Genomic DNA, 24,202 nt, shown 5'->3' on the forward strand with positions numbered 1-24,202 from the left:
TGAAATTCGTGAGTAAGCATGAAACTTCTATCATTTCATATGATGCAATTTAAAAAAAGAGTTTAGTATGGCAGGTGACCTTGTGCCTCCCCTTTTGAGTCAACCTTCACCTTGGAGAAGTTAAGAAATTTCCCCATGACCAAGTTATGCACAAATTTTTGCATTTTCCAAGTAGACAATGAGATGACTGCTGAAAATAGATAGGATACTTGACTTGGAATGTGACTCATCATGGCTGAGTTCATCYGTTTAATTTAAACAATTCATTTATGTTCCTTCTGCAGTCAGTGGTGATAAAAAGCAACTTCAGGGGAAAGATTTTTCCTGACATCTTAAATGGATATTCTAGGGTGGGAAGAATTGCCTTTTGCAAGTTCCCTTCTCTAAGCTGACTARGAAGAACCCTACACTATTACAGCTTAAAATTAGATAATATAAATTGCACCCTAGGTAAACCATATGTATAAGTTGATTTATAGCAGCTCAGATAAAGCCTGTAAAATRGCACATAGACAAACAAAACAACAACAAAAACTCACTGATAAAATGACACATTCTATTTACTACTTTCTGATACATGAGACCTAAAAGCTAAAACTAAGTTTATCTCAACAGTTTTTAGTGGAATTTATGCATGAATGTGGGCACATCTAAGAAAGACACAGTAACTGGAAGCAATTTAGCAATACATAAATACAGAGTATTTAATTAAATGTTTTTCATCAAATTTTTCATTAACACTTACATTRAGAAGCAAATAAATCAAACCCAAATTGATTTAATTTAGTCTTTAAACCATTCTAATGGAATCTTCAAATGTTATTGACTCATGCAAGCACTAAATTGCTGAGTTATCTTTATTACAGAAAAATTTAGAGCAAAAAGTCAATGAATGCACTGTTCTAATATGACTTTGACTATCTTCATGTGACAAAAGTATCTTGATTCTCAAAAAAATACTGAACCTGAGTATTCAGCTTTGATTAAAACATGCTTAGGTGGCTAGTTACAGCAGTTGTATTTCTTTTTACAACAATAAAATCGAAAGCTTGCAGTTAGCAGGCATCATTTATCTAGTAGYATTTAAAAGGTAAAAAGGAAACAGACTTGCTTTTGTGATCTCAACTAAAAGCATACTTAGGTGACAATTACATTTCTTTASCAATAAGTTATTCAGTAAGTTGAAAATAACCGCTGTGCTATATTTGCTTCCATCTTAGATTTCTCATCTCAGTGAAAATTTTGAATAAATTTGCATACTTCTGTTGTCATGTAATGTATTTTTCTTTAGGATCTTTTGCACTTCCCATATTTACAATGGACTATATTAAAATAATAAGCTCATAATGCATAACTACAGGAAATTTCAAAATAAGTGAGTTCTGTATGAATAATGCATTGTTAACAAAGATAATCTGTATTATGTTCAAGTTTAACCATGGGCAAGATGTGAACCCTGTAGTTGTATCAACCTGTGGGAAATTTTACTGCACAAGATTTATGATATTAGCTGTTTATGTTTAGACCATAGAGGCATCTGTGGTAACAGAAGTATTTTCTTCCATTAGATTCATAATTATCTTCCTCTTTCTACCCTGAGTTACTAGTCTAATGGTTGTTTGCTTGGCTTCCCGCATCCCTTGTTAAGTTCGTAAATAATTGCCCTATCTTTTTCCTCTTGCAGGAACCTAATAGCACCTAGTGCTGCTTCTGAAAAATGACTCATTTAAACCCCAAATATGAGACGAATTTTAAGTATCTTTTTTTTCTTGCAAATTTTATCATTAAATATGTCTACACATGTAGAATTTATTATTTTGATAAAAGCATCTGAATTATTTTTTGCTGTCAGAAATAAATTCCTGTTGAAAATGATAAAATACTTTGAAAATGAAAATATTCTCAATGCTATTACATGCGAATACTTTTCATAAAATCTTGTAATTCACAGAAACATGATGCTTGTTCAGAGGGGAATGCATTCTGTTTCTACACACATCCAGATATATATTACAATGCAAAGCTGTTAGGGATTTAATTAACTGCTTTGCCATTTAACATTAGAATTGTCAAAAATTTCCTGGTGCAAAAACAATAAATCATCTACTGTCTGATTATTGCCCAGGGCTTTCATTGCATAAGCTGTTATTTTTCTTTACTTTAAGCATTTAAAGAGCTTGTTACAGTTAGTTGGGGAACAAAAGAGTCATTCTGAATTGCGACCACAATGAAGAATGCTTTTATTAAATCCAGGAAGATTACAAATATTCCCATGTTATTTTCAAAATCAATGCAAACAATGACTGACCAGAAATTGGAAGAATTTGAACTTAAGAGCAAATGCACCAGCATAATCCCTGTTGAAAGTCAAAATCAGTGGTAAATCTGAAGTTATTGTCTTCTCTGCTCACATGGTCTCAGTCATATACATTGCAGGGATGGAATCATTTATTTTCATCATTCAGATTCATAATGTACAAAAAAGTTCCAGATCTGTGGCTGGATACAAAAATACCTAACTTTAAGGATGTGAATAATCAATTAAAATCAAAATGATATAGATAATTTAAGTACTTTGCTGAGCTGGGGCCAAAAATATAAATTGGGAAATACATGGGGAATTTAAAATGTTTTTGCTTGCACAGACTGTTAGCTACATCAGTAAAATGCTTTGTTTGGAGGCGTTTTAATAATAATAATAAAAAATCTAATGGTACCTTCAATAAAGCTTAGTGATGTTACAATGTGTTAGAGAGTTACTTTGAGCTCAGCCTTTTGGCCAAGTGCTGGGTAGCATCAGAGAGAAGGAAATTTCCTTGAACGTGACAGGTAAAAAACTGCTGTAATAACAGCCTGGTGAACTCCAGCTTTCAGATATCCTGTGCCTTCAGAATTCTGATAACTTTAGAGCCATCTAGGGTGTAGGAAGTTGTATGTAAGAAGTWTGTTATGTCTGCTGGCACTCAATGGTTCCTGCTTTGGAAACCACAAGAAATTATGGAATTTTGGGTTTATAAGCAACTTATGTCTGCATTAGCTGCATGGTTTCCTGTGTGTGATCATCAAAAGAGTTGTTTACTGCTGTAATGATGGGCAGTAAATGGTGTAGCTCTACAAGTAAGCTTTAGTTGGGGAGGGTGGGATTGGGTGTGGAGATAGTGGTATAGAATAATGTGGTCTGCCTTATTGCTCGATTTCACTGCTGTAAGTGGGTTTACAGAGAGGTACTCTAAGCTTTATGCATCTTTATGGAAAAGGATGGAAGGCATGATTTAAAATAGATAAAAATAGGTGAAGCGGATTTTAATACCTCCTAATGTGACTATTTTAACAATAAAACAAGTGAAATTCTGTTTCTCCTCAAAAACAAACAAACAAACAAACAAACAAACAAAGCCATCTCTAAAATGCACTTCAGCTTACCAAGCGCAGGTGTCAGTGCAGGCTGAGGTGCCAGCTTGGCAGGTTCTTCTGGCTGTGTTGCCTAGATCTCTACTGATTGCAACGCAAATGTCTACAGGCATCTCCAAAGTAGATGGCTACCTTATAGGCACCTGTGTTTAGATGGCTGAATCTGAAGCTGAATCCCACTCATGGATTCAAATCCAGGATGTATAGCTGACTTCAGTGTAAGGCTGATGTTTCTGACCTTGGGGAGCAGGTATTTTTGTATCCAGCCACGAAGCTGGAACTTGTATTCACAGCCCAACAGTGGGAGTACCAGAGAACCAGCCTGCCCTGATCTCCACCTGGTGGGAACTAGTCTGCTCTGAGTTCTGCTTGCAGATGTAATGCCAGCTCAGCCCTTTCTACATTGCTTTGTGGTCTTTGGTGTAATGGTAAAGATRCTCTCTTGCTGTAAAGAAAAATCCGACTTTTAAGAGTAGCCATGGCAGAATGTGGAAAAGCAGCAAGTCTGGGTTTTCTAGCCAGAGGAACCTTTTAATTCATTTTAAATGAGGACTTGTCAAATGACGTCAATTCAGGGAAGCTGCCCTCGAGCCAAACACTAAATTCAGGGATGAATCAAACAACGAGCAAGCCAAACTGACAAAACAGTGTGCGTTCACAGTGTGGAAGCACCTTCAAAGACAATAGACTAAATTGTGAAATTAGCAGCATATCTAGTTTTTTCAGGAGCCATCAACGCATGAGACAACTTAGTTTACTTCTTAAGACGACTGTAATTACTGCTGCTCAGTGAGCTCTCAGGCTCTAAGTGTGCTGATGAAAGACTAAGACCCATGAGCCAAGCTGGCTTAAGCTCTGAGGAGATGTAAGATGGCAGGAAAGCACTCTGGACTAAAGCGCTCCATTCCTTTCATTGTGATGAGGTCCATGCCATGCTCCATTGCTATTAATCTTGTTTTTTAGATAGATGGAAAAATCAGAAGGTGAATTGTTCTTGTTTGCTTTTGTCTAGTCTGTTCTTGTCATTTTTAAAAAATCAAAAGTGTGTGTTTGTTGAAAGTGTATGTTCTTGGCCTAATAATGTGCCAGTTGAAGCTAATGGACATTTTTTCCACTGAGATTGGGGCAGGGACAGAATTAGGCCAGAGTATGCCCTTTTGGAAATATTAGCTATTGCTCATRTCTTTTAAATAGTTAGGCATTTATTAAGCAAATTCAAGTATGACTAATAATGATGGAGTTGAACTAGAAAAAAATGTTTTCTATAAAGGTTTAATGACATTTCCAGCATCTCTGTACATTTGTTTCACCTCATCTTGTGAAAGAACATTTTTCTTAATACAGCATTTAGACTGTACGCTGTCACTGTAGGCACTGTTGGATTGCACACAGTATTTATTTGACAATTCAGTAATGTGGCATAACCCAGGAGGTGATACAAGAATACTAATGAAACTGTCTTCTTTGTGAAGGAACTATACCTTGCAGGTAGGTGATTACAAGACAGACAATAAAACAGTGAATGTCTCCTGGGCAGCTGTCCCCAAAATGTGATTAATCTAGCAATATCTGCAATCTGACTTTAATTCATTTCTGTTGATTGCTGATACCACCTTTTTTTTTTCTTTCAGTGTTTGTTTAATTTAAATGTGATCCACAGAAACATAACTTATGAAAGAAGATATGGGTATATAAATTCATGCAACAGTAGTTCAGTTTATCAGACAATAGGAGTTATCTGTCAGTTCCTGAGGCTAGCATAATATATTCCAAATAAAGTTACTTCTGTTTGCCACAATTGGGAACTGAGGCAGTGAAGACAATCTTTAATATCACAGGATATCTCATTGTTCTTTTGATATCGGCTCAGTTTATATCCACTGTTCTTTTTCTGATAAGCATTTCTTTTAGTTTTGTTTAGAAATAGCACTTTGGATTTATGCTTTCCTAGTACAAAGTGGGGCTACTGGGAAGGCTGTTTCATAAGGGTCACATTCGTGTGCATGTTCATGACCCAGAGCAGTTTACTCCATTTTGGTTTGTTGTGCTGATTCTTCCAGTTGCCATTAACCCAATGTTGAGTTCATGTCAAGACCTGTCAGAATGAAAATATACATATATATATAAAAGAGGTGCTATAAAAAGGCTAATCAAAAACATGGTTTATGTCAAGCAAACTTTTAATCTGAATATAAGACATATTGAAGGTGATGGATACAGAGAGTAGGACTCATCTTACCTAATTTAGAAAAAAAAAAAAAAAAAAAAAAGAGAGAGAGATATTTAGCCTATCCTTTACATCATGTACAGGCAATGCAAATAACGAATAGTATCATACATATCTTATATGTTGCATCTAATTTTACTTCAGCTTGGAAGTACAATACCAGTCACTTAAATGTGTGGAAAGGTTAGAGCAGAAAGCATGCATACATTTCTCCTTAAAATTTTTACTTAATTGTACAGTAAAAGTTAATACTTAACAAGAAATTATGGAGTTGTGATAGCATAAGTTGGTGAATGGCAAATAAAAGAGTAGAACTCTTTCTCTACCAACGGTAAGGAAAGACTTGCTACAGATAAGTAATAGCACATATAAGAGACCCAGTGCTGGAGTAATTCCCTTTCTATTCTTTTACTGTCATTCATATAGAAGCTGTAGCTGTTTCCACAACTTCTTCATACCTCTGTATTTTCACCAAGTATAGAATATTTTAAATACATTGGACACCTCTGTTCTCTTTATTATGCCATAAAAGCAGTCTGCCATCTATGCTTGTATTCCTAGGGGACTTTTTTTTCTGGGGACATATTGTGAGGGACATAGCAAGAACAAATTTGGATATATACAAATGACAAAGTTAWTTCTTGGATAAAATGTGCAAATTGATCTGGAGACAAACACTTCCAGTCTAGTATATAATATAATTGCCTAGCTGATGATTGCATCTGTTCTAGCTCAGAATACATGCCTCAGTTTTGGACATCCTGTATGTTCAAAGTGAAGTGTTTTTTATGCGTTTCTCCATAGAAAGAGAAGCATAAAGAAATGTAATAAGATGTTGAGTGTGTTTTGCTAGTTGTGCCAGGGAAAAACAGTGAATGGAGGAATAATAATGAGGTAGCTTTCAGGGAATTCCTACTAATGTTGGGAAGCATTGTGGGAGAAGGTTACTAAAAAATATGACCAGTGTTCATGAAGGTTGACATCAGGATGCAGCTGAAACATTTCACTGACTAGAAAGAGATACTAAATGGAGTGAAGTAGGCATTTATAGTCTTTAAAAGATGGAAAAACATCTGCTTTGTGCTGAGGAGTGCTAGTGAAGGGATGTAAAGAAGGTCTTGAAATTGTTCAACTGGTGAAGTTGGAGAATAAATMTTGGTGCTTGGTATTTCTTGAGACCAAAGAAAAAGATGTTGAAGAACTGAGAAAACAGAGTCTTATGTTAGCATTTGAGTTATGTGGATAGACAGGGAAGAACAGATACCCAGAAATAATCTGCAAGATTTTTAGAGAATAGTTGGATATGAGGCTCTTCAGAGGGGTCTGAATCAAAACTGATTAAAAATATGTGTGACAACAAGGAAAGCAACGTAGTGCTATGAAGAAAGCAAGTGAAAAAACTGAAGAACTGTGCTAGCCCAACTTTTAGAGTAAACTGATAGCAAGAGTTCTGTAAAGACATGGCAAACTGATTTGAACAGAGTGAGACTGGCTTAATCTGAGAGGGAGATCAGTGAATTTTCAACACAGAGAACCCAGTAGACTGGTGAAATTTCCCCAAGATGGGAGGCAGGGGAAGAGGGATGAAGATCAAGGACAACACCTCTTCAGCAAGATAAAATCCTGTGAGGCATGTTAGAACCTCAGAGGAGAGTTAGAAGATAAAGCAGCTTCCAAACTCAAGGAAGGTAGAGGCGGCAGTGCCAAAGCCAGTCATGCGTTTGAGAGGACAACGGTACCTTGTTTCTAGTTGCATATAAGAGGTCAGTGGAGACTTTACTGACACTGATTCTGCTGGTGAAAGAACACATTACTTTTGTATTACACAGTATTTCTAATGTTTCTGTCACTGAAGAGGAATAAAAAAGTAGGATGATGACACCTGAAATTAAATCTTCAGCTGACTGTAGTAGTTTGCACAATTTAGTTGTGAAAAATCCTACTTTGGGGGCACATTTAAAAATACTGATGTGAAGGAGAGGTAAGGTGAAGGACATCAGGGTGTAGAGCTGATCCAACCAGATGCTATGAATAGTGCACAAAATGTATGCTCTTCACAAGGAAGAATAGACAACAAGTAAAGATTATGTTTCTGATTGACCATGCAGGGTTTACTCAGCAATCTCACTTCCTTTTCTTTGCATAAGTGTATGTACATGTGAAGAGAAGCTTTATATCTGATACATTGAAATTAAGAATGCCATTGGTTAAATCTCTAACATCTTCATATGCTTTCTTTTTTTATTTTAATCCATCAAAACATCCTGTCATCTTATTAATTAGACTTAGAATGAATATCTCCTCACTTAAATGATTACTAAGATTATCCCATGTTTTCAATATTCGACAGAAAATTTAGTGAGTGTATTTTACTGAAGCAAAGACTATTTAGTCAATATATACTCTGAAGTGCTAGCAATTAATTTATCAATGCATAGCAGATAAATTGCATTTGCTAATGCAATACTTGCTGAAGCTTATCATTAGTAAATTACTTCACTGACACTTGTGCAAATTGTTTGTTTCCTTTGTAACTACCAGAGCAAAGTACATTTGATGCAAACTAATGATGTAGTTGCATTTTYGAAACAAAAACTCAAATACATTTTTCATGTTTTAATGATTCCAACAAAGAAATAGAAGAAGTCCTCTTTCTATTTTGTCAGATATTATTCTTCATGGTGAAAGTAATTTGACTTTTCAGATATAAGATACCTGATTAGAATGTTAATTTTGTGTTTTTTTGAGTATGTGGGAGAGATTTCTGAACACTTTGAATGGTAATGATTAATTATTGCCTACTTTAGCAATGTTTTCATGCTCAGTAGATATGCATCTGAGTAGTACATTGATCAAATTGCTCCTTTTATTTGCATTGTGTTAGAAATCATTACCTAAGTCGTACATCTGCTTTAAAATATTTTGATAAATGGAGCTTCACTATTCTGTTTCTTAGTAAAGCCTAAGCTATATTCTGTGGGAGTATCAACACCAATACACTAGTAAAGATTACCTTGAGAATTACATCTGAATTGAGATCACATTTTTTCTTTTTTTTTTATAGCCTAATAACTGAATGTTGGTTTCTATTTTTAACTTAATAACTCTTTAGGGATTGTAGGAATTTCAAATAAACAAGTATGCTAATTCATGACGACTTTTAGCTTCACATTTCTTCCTCTTCCCTATTACCTTCTCACTCCAATAAGCATTCTGATAATATGCTGAAGACTAGAACTATATAACGTAAGCCCATGCAAAGATGGTTCCCTTTCTGTAATCATTCTTGATTTAAGGTAAGCCTTTGGCACATCTGAAGATCAGGTAGCTATTTACAAGATATATGATAAAAAAAAAAACCTTTTGAAAAACTTTTTGTTCCTTTCTTTCCATCAAAGCCTAACTTTTCATCTGGTTTCCTGTGCAGTCATACCATTGTGAATGTGCCTGAATCTCTCTCACCAATAACTTCTGAATATGCAAATCAACTTCAACACATTTCACAGAGGAAAGGATGGTGGGGGGATGGATTGATTTCTCAAATACAATTAAAATTTCTTAAATTTCATCAAAGCTAGTAGCAGCAAAAAGAATCTCTATTCCCACTGAGGGAGAGCATGCATTACGAGCCCACAATTTCCACTCTGATAAATGAGTGCAGGAGACCATCTTTGTGAATTCTGAAGAAAAGTTTGTTGGTGCTTGCCACTTCTTACACAGAAAGTCAATCAAACTCGACACAAATTGGTGTGTGGCATTGGRTAGGGCCTGGGAGGATCCAGCTGGCCTGTTGAGATGCCTCTTCAGTTGGCATCTCCTAGTGAACTGGAGAGAAACCTCCAACTGCACTGTGCTGAAATGAAAACCTTCACCTTAGGTTGGACAGACTCCTGAAATATGGAGTTTGGAAAAATGGAAAATTTATTAGCCTTACAATATTGATAACCTTTAATCAGAAGGCACCCCCTGAGTCCGTAATGAAAAATTATCATTAGTGCACAAGAGATATGATTCTATTTTTATTCAAAATGCATTTTAAAATTTTATTTTTCTAGCTATGTCATGAACTTACTCTGTGCCTTCGTCCTAATATACTTCTTTAAAATCCGTCATAAATCCTCTATCATCGTATGACACAGGATCAGGAGTCTCTAAGTGAGGGGTAGATGAAAGGGAAATGTGACATATCATGTTAATACTTATGTAGCATTTGGCTTTTTGGCACAATCTGTGTCTTTTAAAATAGTTGAGAATGCTCTGTTGAAATTATTGAAGAGCTAACTGATTAATCTCTATTGCAAAATGTCATTTTCCTTTTATCCTGAGCTTTAATCAAAATAAAAGAACATACTGGCAAAAAATAAGCTGGGAAAAGTGCCACAAGAAACTTTTTATGAGGGCTGGAATGAAATATATTTTTGGAAACAACACTCAGGCAACTTCCGATCATTGATACTTCAGAAAGAAAAAGTTAGTGCAGACTTGATAAAGGCTATTTAATTAAAAAAAAATGGAGAAGCTGAAGTAAATCACAGTTAATTTTTGATATATCCATTTGTTTAGGAAATTTAGAAAAATAATAATCAAAAATATTTTTATAGATTTTTTTTTGTTATTGTCTTTTTATTGTCTCTTTTTATAGACTTTTTTTTGTTATAATAAAATTATATAGCAGAAAGGTTTGAGGTTAGATATTTTACCACAAAAATATTTGCTACACATTATATTTGGTTTGTCAGAAGTGTATAACAATCAAAGAAAACAATGAATTTCCAATATATTTTTTTAAATATGCAGACTAAYGCTAAACATTGCAAACCCCATTTCAGCAGTCCCAAAGATTCACTTTTGCTCTGTAAATCTCACCAGTTTAACATTAACCAATTTCATTAGTCAAATATTTGTATCAGAACAATTGGAACAGTTAATGAGAACAATTCACAACAGTACAAGGAGTGCTGAGATTTTGTACCAATACTGTCTTCAGTAAATGAGACTCGTGTGTCTTAACACACTATAGTGGAAGACTTACTTGATTGATCTTCTTATCTAGCCCTCCGTGATTTACCCTTAGATTCACAACAATATCTCATTATGCAGATGGAAGAGGAAGAAATGCAGCTTTCCCAAGGAGCTAAATTAATTTCTTGTAATTTTGCTAAATCTTAGAAGGGAGTTGAGCTTTTATAAGAAAACAAGAAAAATCGAATTGAGAACCTAAGTAGCTTCGAGGATGTGAAGAGCAAACACACTGCTGATACATGATGATACATCCAAGGTTGACATGAAATTGTGACAAAAATCAAAAAATCACAAGCAGCTAATCTTGAACCTTTATGCCACAGCTGACTATGGCATGTTTCTTACTTAAGTAGTCAAGAACGGAACAAGTTAGTTTATACAGAACATGTTCCCATAATACTTAAATTAAACTTCCCATGTATAAAGCTGTCTAGTAAAATTGCTTGAAGGACCTTTGTAACTCTAGAAGAGACCATATGCATGACAGAAAATAAAACAACTAATGCAATAATGGCACACAGATTTATTTTCTGTGTTTCTTCTATTTTCTGTGGTGACCTAGAAACAAAGCAAAGCAGAACAGAGGTGATCTAAATCAGAATTATCTTTGAAAGGAAAAAAAATGAACAAGAAAGAGAAAGGTATTTTCRAATTACTTCAGTTAGTTGACTGGCATCTGGAAAGCAACTAGTGTAACCTAAGCTCTTTATTCTAAAGTAGTTAATGATGGTCGTGTTTTTCAGAATCACAGAGGGTTGAAGTTGGAAGGGRTATCTAGATATCATCTAATCCAACCCCCCTGCTCAAGCAGGGACACCCGCACCATGTTGCACAGAGTCACAACCAGGTGGCTTTTGAAAACCTCCAAAGAAGAAGGAGAATCCACAACCGCTCTGGGCAGCCTGTTCCAGTGTGCTGTTACCCTCACAGCAAAGAAGTTCTTCCTCAAATAGAGATGAAACTTTCTGTGTTTCAAATTGTACCCATTTCCCCTTGTTGTGGCACTAGCCACCACCGAGAAGAGTTCGGCCCCATCCTCTTTACATTCTACACTTAGGTATTTGTACATGTTGATAAGATCTCCTCTCAATCTTCTCTTCTCCTGCTTAAACAAGCCTAGATCACTTAGTCTTTCCTCGTAAGATAGATGGTTGAGTCTCTTAATCATCTTCGTTGCTCTACACTGGACCCTCTCTAGAAGCTCCATGTCCATCTTGTACTGGGGAGCCCAGAACTGCAGACAATACTCCAGACGCRGCCTCATCAGAGCTAAGGAGAGGGGAGGATCACCACCCTCGACCTCCTGGCAACATTCCTGATGTAGGCCAGGATCCCATTGGCCTTCTTGGCCACGAGGGCACATTCTTGACTCATGATTAACTTCCTGTCAACCAGGGTTCGCAAATTCCTCTCCGCAGAGGTGCTTTCTAGCAGGTCAAGCCTGTTGGCTGGTACTCGTCTGTACTGGTGCCTAGGGTTATTTGTCCCCAAATGCAGGACCCTGCATTTATCCTTGTTGAACCTCATGATGTTCGTCTCTGCCCAACTCTCCAGCCTGTCCAGCTCCCTCTGAATGGCAGCACAGCCCTTCAGAGTGTCGGCCACTCCACCCAGCTYGGTATCATGTRTAAACTTCCTCAGGGTGCCCTCTGTGCTAATGAGAATTTTAGATAGTCAAAGAAAGTCTCAATGCCAGTTCTGCAACATAAAAGTGTTAACATTACAATGAAGTACTTTTAGGAGGATATTCTTGAATGTAGGAAGCAAAAGCTAATATCTCTGATTTTTTTTTTCAGCATCTGATTTTCCTGATCTGAGCAGTGAATCTATGGGAAATGACTCTATGGGAAGTGACTCTACTGGCAGTGACTCTATGGGAAATCTTGGCATAGACTCAAAAGAGATAGAGTATCAGGAGAAATTATTATAATTTTAGCAATCAGAATAAAATAGGGTTATTGGTTTTGTTCAGTGATTTAAATTACATGGTAACTGCTATGTATGGTAACTAGTAGGTATTCACACTGTAATTTTTATGTAATTCCAGGCTGTGTGAAATTCACAATGATTTAATGTTACATTAATGATCACTGGCAGTTTAGGCCACCTGCTTTCCAAGCTACAACAGGTGCTTGGATTTGAAGGGGTCATAGGTATGTAATAAACATTTTTAGCTGTTTTATTTAAACAATCAGGAAAGCCTACATCAAAGTATATTAGCATACTGGATACTTATTTCAAAGTGTATCAAAGATTTGGAATGAGAAAAGGTTTGATGCAACCAAAATGGCAGGAAATACATAAGGTAGACTGTATTTGAAAAAAAGGTGTGAGGAAATAGGATGCCAGAAAAGTAAGTAGAGATGTAATAAAAACAGAGAGACTACTTACCTTAATATTGTGATACTGTTTTAAGAATGAACTTCCGATTATTATCAAACTTCAGGGCAAAGTATTGCATACGATCAGTATCTGCCCTGGAATGTGCTGGATGGAAGTATCGCTCACTCCTCTTTTAGTAAATATTGTTTATGATAACATGCTGTTCTTAAGGTGTGCAAATGATGTGAACAAGCAGATGGGTGAGATGCTTATACCATATGGACTAGAGAATTCATACTAAACTGGTATGCAGGGAGAACAGCAAAGTGTTAAAGCTGATGCAAATCCAACCAACATTATTTAAATTGCACAGGAATGTAAGTGAGAGTGGAAGTTAGCTTTAACTCTTCCCACTGGCTACCACTAGGCTTCTTTCATGACCGCAAGCTCGATCTTGGGGGATTTCTGCTTTCTCTTTCCTACTGCCGGTTCTGTCTTCTTTGGAGGCATGGTTGCTACATGGACTGAGAATGCACAGGCTGTTTTAGTTTACTGTATGACTTAGAAATGTCAGAAAGGCAGGGACCTTTGTGCCTGTATGCATGACTTCTACAGGTKAGAATACTTCATATGTTGTGTCATAGAATTGAGCTGGAAGGAACTATAAGAGATCATTTATCCCAGGAAGATGAAGTAAAGCCTCCCCAAGGCTTCACTAGTACCATTTAGTACATAATATTGGATAAACATATTGTCTAAGAGAACTCAAGCATATCCTTAAACAAGCAGTAAGAATAGGATTTACACCCACAATCATAACATAGAAATTTCCTTTTCTAAGTAATGCAGAATCATAAATCTTGCACTGAGGCAGGATTGAGCATAAATACATCATTATCAACCAAAAAAAAAATCATTTCCCTTGCTGTTTTTGTGCTTGTGTTTTACTTCTCCTAATACATATTTCGCATTGACCTTTATAGAGTTTCATCTTGTTCATTTCAAATTCTCACTTCACTCTTTTAAGAACATGCTGAATTCTGTTCTCCACAAAGTATGATGACTGCTGCTGCTGGGTGATTTGCAAGGTTTCTCCCTATTGGATCACTGAATTTATTAATAAGTGAAACTTTGTTCAAGTTTCCCTGCGGTTTTCACTTGAAATGTCCTCACTATCTCACACCGAACTAATATCTGCTAATATTCAAGGTGTGTGATTGCACCTAGACTGTAGTTTTAGGTGTTGATTTCCAGTAAGAAGAAAAGGCAGGAAGGGTGGGTGGAATGKTAAAGCCTTTCATCCACTCATTCCTTGTGTTTGACTTCTGCTTCCTCTCCAGCAGTGAAAACCGACGTGTAGTCTCCCTGAGCTGTCCGTGCAGTCAGGACAGACCTTTCTGCTATATGCAGGACATACATCTGCAGTGTCTGTCTGTCTAGGAATAGAATACTGCAGAGGGAATAGAAAACTAGTCCAAGATGGGCTTTACCCTGTTCTCCTACTTTTTTTWAAAAAAAAGTTGTGTCAGATGTGTTACAAGGTTGGGCAAAAAATGTAATTTTATACCAAAATTACAGTTTCTCAATAGTTTGAAGTTTTAGTGCAGGAAAAGTTTTTTATGATTTCTAAGATCTACTGATCCTTTTTCATGAATAAGGAATTTTGAGTTCATTTTTTAATTTTGAGTAACATGCTGAAAATGGGAATTGGTAGAAGTAATTTTTGAATTTTTAAAACATGTGTTCTTAGCTTTGGTATAACTACGGAAGATGCAGGTACCTAAGCATTACATTTTAAGTAGCCTGGGACAGGAGTTGTATCGTCCTTTTGGGTGGTGCAAAAAGAAGTGTCTGGGCACTAAACTGACTCAGGTACCTGATTAACTGTTCAGCAACTAATATCCACTGACTTAGCATTATCTCTTTCATCTCTTTGCTACACAGATTCAGGAGTGGATWTAAACCAATTATATTAGTAACTCAGACCAATTGGCCTGAAATAGAGTTCTGAGGTTAAGGAGTAATCATCCATGCACTGAGCATAATGGCTTCATAGTTGGGCCCTATGCAAATATCCAAGATAAATAAATGAAATGAGCTACCTACCCAGGATGGCTGTGCATAGTTCCAGCTGCACACAAGACTCGCACTGTGATAGTGGGGGGTCTGATTACAATTCCTACACGACTGCACATTGTCCTGTGTAATTCATCCATATATTGCACAGACCTCCCTTGAGCTGCAATGAGTTTTTCTATTCTCTTTCTTTTTAATGGTAGAGTAACCATTGAATCTGTTCTGATTCTTCCCTCCTCTTGCCTGTCTGCACAAAGGCTGAATGGGTTATATTGCCATTCACCGCTGAGCTGCTGTGCCTTCTCCTTGGAGATTTGTTGGGTGGTACTAGTGCAGATTAAGATCTGTGCTATCCCCACTCCTCCCACTACCAGTTTATTGTTTGCTAACTGTGAGGTCAATAACAGTCTGTTTTCTGTCAAATAACAGCCTGTTTTCTTATGAGACTTGCAGCAATCTCAGATTCACCAGCCTGTCATGTGGATACAGCTGCAGGGAACATTCATTAGATATATTACAGTCTGTAGAAGGATTTTAAACCATGGTATTTTATTCCTACAACTGTTTCTTTTTCTGTTTTTTTGCCTTATCTGGACACTTTTATATAAGTGAGATTAGGGAAGGTCAAAGATCAGATATGCTAAGAGGATCTAGGAAGGGGTCGCTGTGGTCTGAAAAGCAATTAGCTAACCATCAATTTTTTKGGGGGGTTCTTTTTTCTCCCCTCTAAAATAATTCCAAGAGATGTTTTAGTTCTCATGTTTTGCAACATTATCAGCTTGATCATAATTTAGTGACTGGATAATGATTCTGCTCTTTAGAGTAATGAGCCATTCAAAAGCAAGAGTCTGAGTGGTTGATGTGGAAAAGAAATAATTCTTATCTGAAGTGTATTTATACATGTTCATCTGAACAAAAAAGAAAATGCATTGCAAATGCAAGAATGCACTTGCAAATGCATTCACATATCCCAGGGAATACTTAAAGCTGCGATAATCTCCTGAACCTTTCTATCCATCCTCTGTATTTCTCACATCTTGAGTAAACTCAGCCTCTCTCTCTCCTCCTCTTCCTTTCTCTTCTCCAAATTCCAATTAGAAAGTTAATAATTTATGCCTTTAAAGTGATAATACAGATAGTACTGGTAATGCCTGATACCAGAAGGCCTGAAGAGGCCAGCACACCAGGTCCTAAATCCCAGAGCGGTGGAGAAGAAAGCCCCTGAAGTCAGAAATTGGAATTGTCCATCTGAGGCGGACCTCCAGGCCTAGTATTTCATCAGGGCAATGCCAGCTTCTTTGGTGGGGTGTTAAGAGAAACTACATGGTCTGTTAGCCCTGCCAGTCATATTTTCGGCTTTGTAAGGGTCTCTTCTTGTTCCTGACATGCTTCTCTGTCTACTAGTTTGTAAGACTGGATTAGTTTGTAAGTTGGATAGTGGACTAGTTGGAAACTGGACTGGTTTGTAAGTTGGATAGTGGATCAAGATAGTGGATCAAGAACAGCCAGGTATCATGGACAGGTTTGCTTTTCACTAAATAATTCCATCTTTTTCCTTTATAGTGTTGAATTTTATTGCTTTCCTAATTATTCTGTAAGCTTCATAGACCAGGGCTGTTTATTTCTGTGTGTTGGCAGTGTTCCCTGCTCCTGGTGATATTCTCTTGTCAATATCTTGAAATGGTGGCTATTAAGGTGAGAGCACCTCTATTCTGCTGATCACATCTGTGCCTACATCAGTTAGCCTTTCAGAAAAATAGTGGAAAGAAATAAACTGGAAGAAACATGACTCATGAGGATCYTGAGATTTAGAGTGACACTATAGCTGCAGGTAGAAGAGGGAAAGTAGCCAGGCCAGGTCAACCGATCAGAAATTTAAATTTCATTTTATTTCATATATGTGGTTTCACATGCTAAGGAAATGGAGTTGTCCTCATGGCCGAAGAGGACCCTTCTAACTGCAGCTTCTAGCTACAGAAATGAGCTATTCATCCACATAAGCTCAGAAAATGGTCCCTCCCCCTTTCTCCCACCCCCCAATTTGGACATTTCTTCATTAGTGTCCTGGTTTGCAGTGGCCAAGGGAAATGGGTTCCTAGAACACTACTAAGGCCTCCMAGCAAGCAATGCAAAGGACCCAACTAATATACCCGCATGTAAGAAGCAGAGCATACTCAAAGAAGAGAATAAATCAAATGCAATACTTCAGAGAGCATTGCCATGCTTTGATAAGACATACTCAAACTCTTGGCGGACCTTGACAAAAGCAATTACATACAGAAGGTCGTTTGTGCCTTGACTGCTTCTCATCTAAATTCTCCTTTTGATTTTAGTAATATAAAACAAATGACTATGATCACAGTTGCGGTTCTTCACAGTCCCCAAGTACTATACAATAATGTTGTTACAGTTTCAGAAAACTCACCACCTTCTTTTCACAAGTATGAGAGACCTGTGAATCTAGCAAAGCAGGACTCAGCTGACCCTGCAGCATGCTTTCCAGCTGCCAATCTATGCTGTCTGTGTTTGTCAGTCTGAAGAAAGCTATAAAATCAGAATGTTGTCTGTAAAGCTTAATCAATGGTGAAAAACAAATAACTGTTTCATAGAATGCTTAAAGTTGGAAGGGACCTCAGAGGTCACCTAGTCCAACCCTCCTGCACAGGCAGGGTCACCTAGAGCACGTGGCACAGGGCTGTGTCCAAGTGGGTTTTGAAGATCTCCAAAGAAGGAGACTCCACAACCTCTCTGGGCAGCCTGTTCCAGGGCTCTGTCACCCTCACTGTTAAGACATGTTTTCTTAAGTTCCTGTGGAGCCTCCAATGCTTCAGTTTGTAGCCATTTCCTCTAGTCTGTGCTGGACTCTCTCCAGCAGCTCCACATCCCTCTTGTACTGGGGAATCCGGAACTGGACACAGTTGGACACTCCCAATGTGGCCTCATCAGGGCTCTGTATAGGGGGACGATCACCTCTCTCAACCTGTTGCTCTTCTGAATGCACCTCAGGATCCCACAGGCCTTCTTGGCCATGAGGGCACACTGCTGCCTCATGGTCAACTTGTCATCCACCATGACACCCTGGTCCCTCTTGATAGATCCACTCTCCAGAAGGTCAGTCCTCAGCCTGTACTGGTGTCCAGGGTTATTCCTCCGCAAGTGCAGGGTGGTGGCCCTGCACTTGCCCTTGTTGGACTTCAGGAGGTTTCTCACCACCCTGTTGTCCAGTCTGTCCAGGTCCTTCTGGATGGCAGCACAGCCCTCTGGGGTATCAGTGACTCCTCCCAGTTTCATATCATCAGCAAACTTGCTGAGTGAGCACTCTGTCCCTTCATCCAGGTTGTTGATGAATAAATTGAACTGGACCCAGGACTAACCTCTGGGGGACACTGCTAACTACAGGCCTCCAACTGGACTCAGAGCCACTGATTACCACCCTCTGAGCTCTGCCATGCAGCCAGTTTTGATAAGATGGCAAAGCTCTGGCATTTTTACAGCTACCTGGAGATTATTTATGACTGTCCAGAAAGTTATGTCATCTTTTAAGACTTTTCCTTTAATATTCAAGTATATTAAACCTGGTGAGTGGTATGGAGGATGAATACTAGTGGCATATCACAGAATCACAGAATGGTTGAGGGTAGAAGGGATCTGTAGAGATCATCTCTTCCAACCTCCCTGCCTAAGCAGGGACACTTGGAGCACCTAGCATAGGGTGGCAACCAGGCAGATTTTGACGATCTCCAGAGAAGGAGACTCCACAGCCTCCCTGGGCAGCCTGTTCCAGTGCTCTGTCATCCTCACAGTAAAGAAATTCTTCCTTACATGGAGATGGAATTTCCTATGTTTTAATTTGTACCCATTTTCCCTTGTTCTGTCACTGTTCACCACTGAGAAGAGTTTGAAAAGTGTATATGAATGGAGAATTATAGCAGAATAATTTAAGGAGTTCCAGACATAAATTAAGTTGTAAGCACCAGATGAGGGGCACACACATAATATGAGGTGATACATACTGAATGACCTATTCTAATGCTGAATAACTTCCAATAATTGCTATTTTATCCACAGAACTGCATATGGTCTGGGAAAAAAAAAAAAAAAGAAAACAAGTCTCTGACCTAGTCAAAATTGCTCTGAGCATCAAAATTGGAAAAGTTGCATTGAAGTCAATGAAATTATTCTTATATTGACCATCCATGTGTTTAGTAGGCTGTAAGTAGAAATGTAAAGCTGAATTTTAGCATCCTAGTCATTGTCTTAATTTAAGACTACACCACATTTTTTTGGCACTGCTGTAAGCATATCTGGGATTATGAATATGTAGGATAACTGTTAAACTTTCTTCTCATAGCTTGCTTGGAGAACAAAGTATTGTATCCTTACTGATCTTTATTTCATTGTYGTTTCAGGTTGGGTTTCCCCATGATGACTGTCTCCTGTACTGTTGGGATGTGCTATCTCCTTGTTGCGCATGTCGTCGTAGGTTGGAACTCTTAGGAACTTACACTTTCAAGACCTGAAGAAACTTTCCATCTCATTAGTTTATAAAAGGTGCAAACATCCCACCATACAGTGTCAAAATGGTCATCAGAGACTGTTTGGGTCAGCCTTATTCTAGTGCTTTCTGAACAATCTGCCGAATTATTAAAATTAAAAGAATCATATATTTAATTATGAGTAACATTGTGCAGAGGAAAAGACATTGGCACAAGGGAATACGGTCTGCCTTAAAGTTTGTACTGCCATAATTTGAGTACAGTCACAGATAAAAAACTCACTCACAATAGCAGATGTTCAGTAATTCTTCTATGGCTTCATTTGTCTTTGTCAATATATTTAGCTATTTGTCTTAAAGTACCTGATATGCAAGTTGTAATAATAAACATTAAAGCAGACAGTCTGTACATGATGAAGGATGTATCATTATCTATGTTTAAAAATAAACACATCTCTTGAGAATATGTTATGGAAGAAATTGTTCTGGAACTGCAATAGCATTGTATGGAGGTTTTGTTTTTCATTTAAAAGCTTCTAATCAATGTTTTTTCCCCTAATATAAGCTAATACCTCATTTCCCTAACTAATCCTGGACATATAATGTGGGGAAGCACTGGACATTTTTCATTTAATTATTAATTCACTTCTGTGATGGAATACACTAAATCTTTTAATAAGTTAATATGCTATATGAAAGAATGAGATCATACTTTGGCTTTGATTTTGTTCCTGCTGATAGTAATGTGTTAAACCACATATATTGTTTTGTGTAATTGGTTGCCAGAACAGGTCAGGCTTCCCATTATGAATATTAAGTCCTGTGAGGGAATCCAGGTTTCAGTCTCTGTCTTCAGATAAATCTGTTGGTGGGTCAGGCCTGAGTGGCAGTAGGTCTGTCTGATCTCAAGYGACAGAAAACAGCAACGTCAAAGCCAGGACTCTGGTAGACTGGACCAGGAGTGGCAGAGGAGCAAATGCTGCTTCTCCCCTTCACTTGTACCTGGAGGTATAATGGGGAGGGAAAGGGAAATGGTCACCTCACAGAGGAGGTAAGGTGAATGGCATACCCCCTTTTAAACATAATTGGTTGTACCTTTTATTCATTCATTTATTTATTTATTTATTTATTTATTTATTTATTTATTTATTTATGAATGACCTCTGATGTTACTTGAATGGAGTTACAGTGCTCACTCAGAGCAGTCTGGCTCTGCCCACCACGGCCCTCGTGCCCGTGAAGCACCAGGAGGCAGTGGCTGTTGGTCCAGCGACCCTTGGCCTGTGCACCGTTGGTCAGACGGGGCTGGCTCATGTGCATAGGTGCAAATAGAGATAGGGGAGTTGCGAATGCAGGGGATACCCTGGGGACAAGCCCTGCTGACAACCAGCACTGCCCGCCACATACAAACAACTGCCTCTTGTCTTTCATGACAGCAGTTTGCACTGCCATGACAGGAATTTTGTTGCAGTTAGTTAAAGAAGTCTTTATGCAGTTCAACAATTTAATCAAATTAATCACTGATCCTTGGTTAAAAATAATCACAGGGCTTTTCTCTTTCTTTTTTTTCAATTGTCTTCCACATTCCTCAGATCTGAGCAACCTCAGTGCAGCCACTGTTTGCACCCAATGAAGACACTCTATGAAAGACATTTGTTGTTAACTGTTTTTCGTTTGTTTTTCACTTTCTTCATTCACCAGATTTGACTCTATATTTCTTTTGTTTGTTTTTCACTTTCTTAATTCACCAGATTTGACTCTATATTTCTTTTCTTGTTCCATTCAAACACTATTAGCACATAGTAGTATAAATGTGAGATTATGGAACCTTGATGGTTGGGACCTTTGACTTCTCACAAGTTGTTTTTATTTTTTTTTTTTAAGTAGTGATAATAATATAATAATATAATAATATAATAATATAATAATATAGTAATAAAATCTGTTTTGGGGATTTTGAAGCCCCATGCCAACACTAAGCAAGCTAATGCTAATAACCTGGTTGTATTTGCTTGCGTGAAAATAGGTGTCTGCATTTACAGCCAGCTAAAGGAGAAAGGCAGGAGCAAAGCAATTAGTTTCCACTTACCCATTTTACCAAATTGTCTGAGACAGTCTGATGTAAGAGAGATCTCCTGGGCTTCAGAAGTGACACATCGAGAGGACTCAGATGAGATTTTTTCTCTTGTCCTGCTAAGAGAAGGCAAGTGTTGCACAGGGAGTACAAAATCATAGTTATCATGCTTTTAGGCAGCTAAAGCTAAGGCTAAATTAATTCTGCTTCTCAGAAAATTCTTTATGAAGTTTTCTGCAGGATTTCCTTCAGATAAACTGGTTTTCCTTCCCCAAACATTCTTGTCGCTTCGTTTGGGCAGCAGAGAAGTGCTTACCAAGAGCTCTTGAAAAAAACAAATAAGATAGATAACAAATGATAAAAAGAAGATAAAGTTGCTTGTTTGCACAGGATTTTCTGTGAGTGTAATCTAATGTTCAGTAACCAGAGAAAGAAGTGATAAACGTTTTTTTTTCCTCCTGGCTTCTGCTGTTGGTTTCACGTTAACGGACAGTCTGTTTAAATGAAAGTTACCCAGATCCTTCCTATTCAAGTTACCTGCATTTCAAGGTGATGAAATATATTTTTCATGGATTTCTATCAAAGTTACYGATGCAATCAGAAGGGCACAAGCTACAGTGACTACATCCTTGACAAAACTAGTTCATGGGATCCCCCAAACAGTGATCCCACAGATAGCAAGCCACTTGCTGAACCTACATAAATTCAACATCTGTCATTATAAGTTTCAAGATAAATGCACTAGGAGGGGAGATGGGGAGAAAAAAACATTCTTCTTGTTTGCTTTGAGCTTGGCCCTTGGTAATTTAATTCATGACATTCTTTACTGCCCTTTCAAAGTTTTTTACTTTGGAAGGAATACTGAATAATCACCTCCTGCTTGCTTTTTCTCCAACTCAYGACTTTATAGGCTAATTTCCAGTCTTAAGCTCACAGCTAATTTGTTCATTTCTAGGTGGATATGCTTTCATATTTCTTCTTATCCTTTTTTTGTACCTTCTGTACCTTTTAAAGTTCTACTATAGTCATTTTGAGTTGAAAGGATGAGTACTAAAAAGGCTAGTCAAGGCACAAATACATAAGGGATTTAGAGAGTAATTTGGTGATTTCTTCTGCRTTTCCATTTCTTTCCTCATGATCATTAACATGTGATCTAGTTTTTGTACCGCTGCTGACAGATAAACTGAGGAATACATTTTCACAGAAGATTCTATTTTAATCATGAAATCCATTTCCTTAGTAATAATTATTAGCCTGCATAMTTTTATATGTAATTTTAAAAAAAAGATTATTTACATTGCTTTACAGATGGCCACAGTGAACGGCATTTTCTGTTTTATTTTTTCTAATCAATTGCTCTTGTAATGATCTTCTGTAATTCTTCACTATTAATGCTGGTCATTGATACCCTGAACAATTTAGTATCATCCACAGACTTTCAGAATTAACCTTTTAGGTCAAAATCTTGACCATTTACAGATGCCTCCTTTGTTTACAATGTGTGATGGTCAACATAATTATGAAGTTGCCCAAATGCCTCCAGATCTGTATGGAAGGATTATCCCCCTGATCCTATGGCAGCTTAATTTCTTTAAGTTCAGTTGCACTGGATACATTTACACTTTGTCTTAATTACAGATCAAATAAAAATGATTTTAAAACTGGCAGTGATCTTCAAATACTGCACATCTTGCTAGCAGTCCTTTCTGAGGTGAAATTGAAAAAATAATTCTCATTTCTAAGATAATATTTCAATTAATCTATAGGATTTAGAAAAACAAAACAAAAAACAAAAAGTTTTTTGAAAAGAAATAATGATTTATTCTTCAGGACATAAGCTAGCTTTAATTAATGTTTGCAAAAGGAAACTTGCCTGTTCAGTGGGTTATTCATCTTCATGATAGCTTACTTTAGACCTCACTAAAGCATCTTTTGCCGTCTCTTTGTAAACCAGGAAATTCAGCCAGCTAACTTACTGACTGATCTAGTCCAATAAAGCAATTCTAGTTTYCTCAACAAAAGTAAGAACAAAATATTCTGTTTCTAGGAAATGAAATTTGTTTGACTACCTAGAAAGGGGAGGATCTCAGTTAAGAAGTCAAGTATTTGCAAAGTATATGCAAGTACCATCTTCAACCAATTTGCACTGCAAACTTTCTCCAGTAAATCAGCACTATTTTACATTTTATTTATTGGAAGAAGTTTAAAAAGAAGAAAAAACTTCAATTCCTGCTGTCTTGCTGACTTGGTATGTATCTTCTCATAGTGAACTGATTTTGCATATATTTTCTGTATGGATGTTTTGAACTTTGTAACAATACTCAATTGTTGTTTGAAGTAGCACAGAATTAGTTATCTGCAAACAATGTTTTAAAGACTAATAAAAATAGTGCACAACAGCTATCAGAGGGTTAATCCCCACATTAACTCCCATTAAAGAATTCGTAGGTTCCAAATGGTAGAAAATCAGTGGCAACTGAAATAGACACAAAATAAATATGCTAACCATGAGCCTCAGTGTTTGTTATAATGGGTTGCTAAGAAAATGATTGGGAACTAAGCCAGAAAAAATAAT

At 37.2% G+C, this 24,202-nt stretch overlaps 1 protein-coding gene across 1 annotated transcript in view; it reads left to right on the top strand.

Moving 5' to 3' along the window:
• OCA2 (OCA2 melanosomal transmembrane protein) overlaps window positions 1-19,727 on the top strand; it is a 151,652-nt gene extending 131,925 nt beyond the window's left edge. Inside the window, exon 23 of the mRNA XM_026034261.1 lies at window positions 19,468-19,727. Within this exon, the coding sequence (XP_025890046.1) occupies window positions 19,468-19,555 (88 nt within the window). The 3' untranslated portion in view covers window positions 19,556-19,727. The remainder of the gene's footprint in view (window positions 1-19,467) is intronic.
• Window positions 19,728-24,202: the final 4,475 nt, after the last annotated feature.

This window comes from Nothoprocta perdicaria, unplaced genomic scaffold, assembly GCF_003342845.1.
Source record: "Nothoprocta perdicaria isolate Ctin4 unplaced genomic scaffold, notPer1 scaffold_140, whole genome shotgun sequence".
In the NCBI taxonomy this organism is placed as follows: Eukaryota; Metazoa; Chordata; class Aves; order Tinamiformes; family Tinamidae; genus Nothoprocta; species Nothoprocta perdicaria.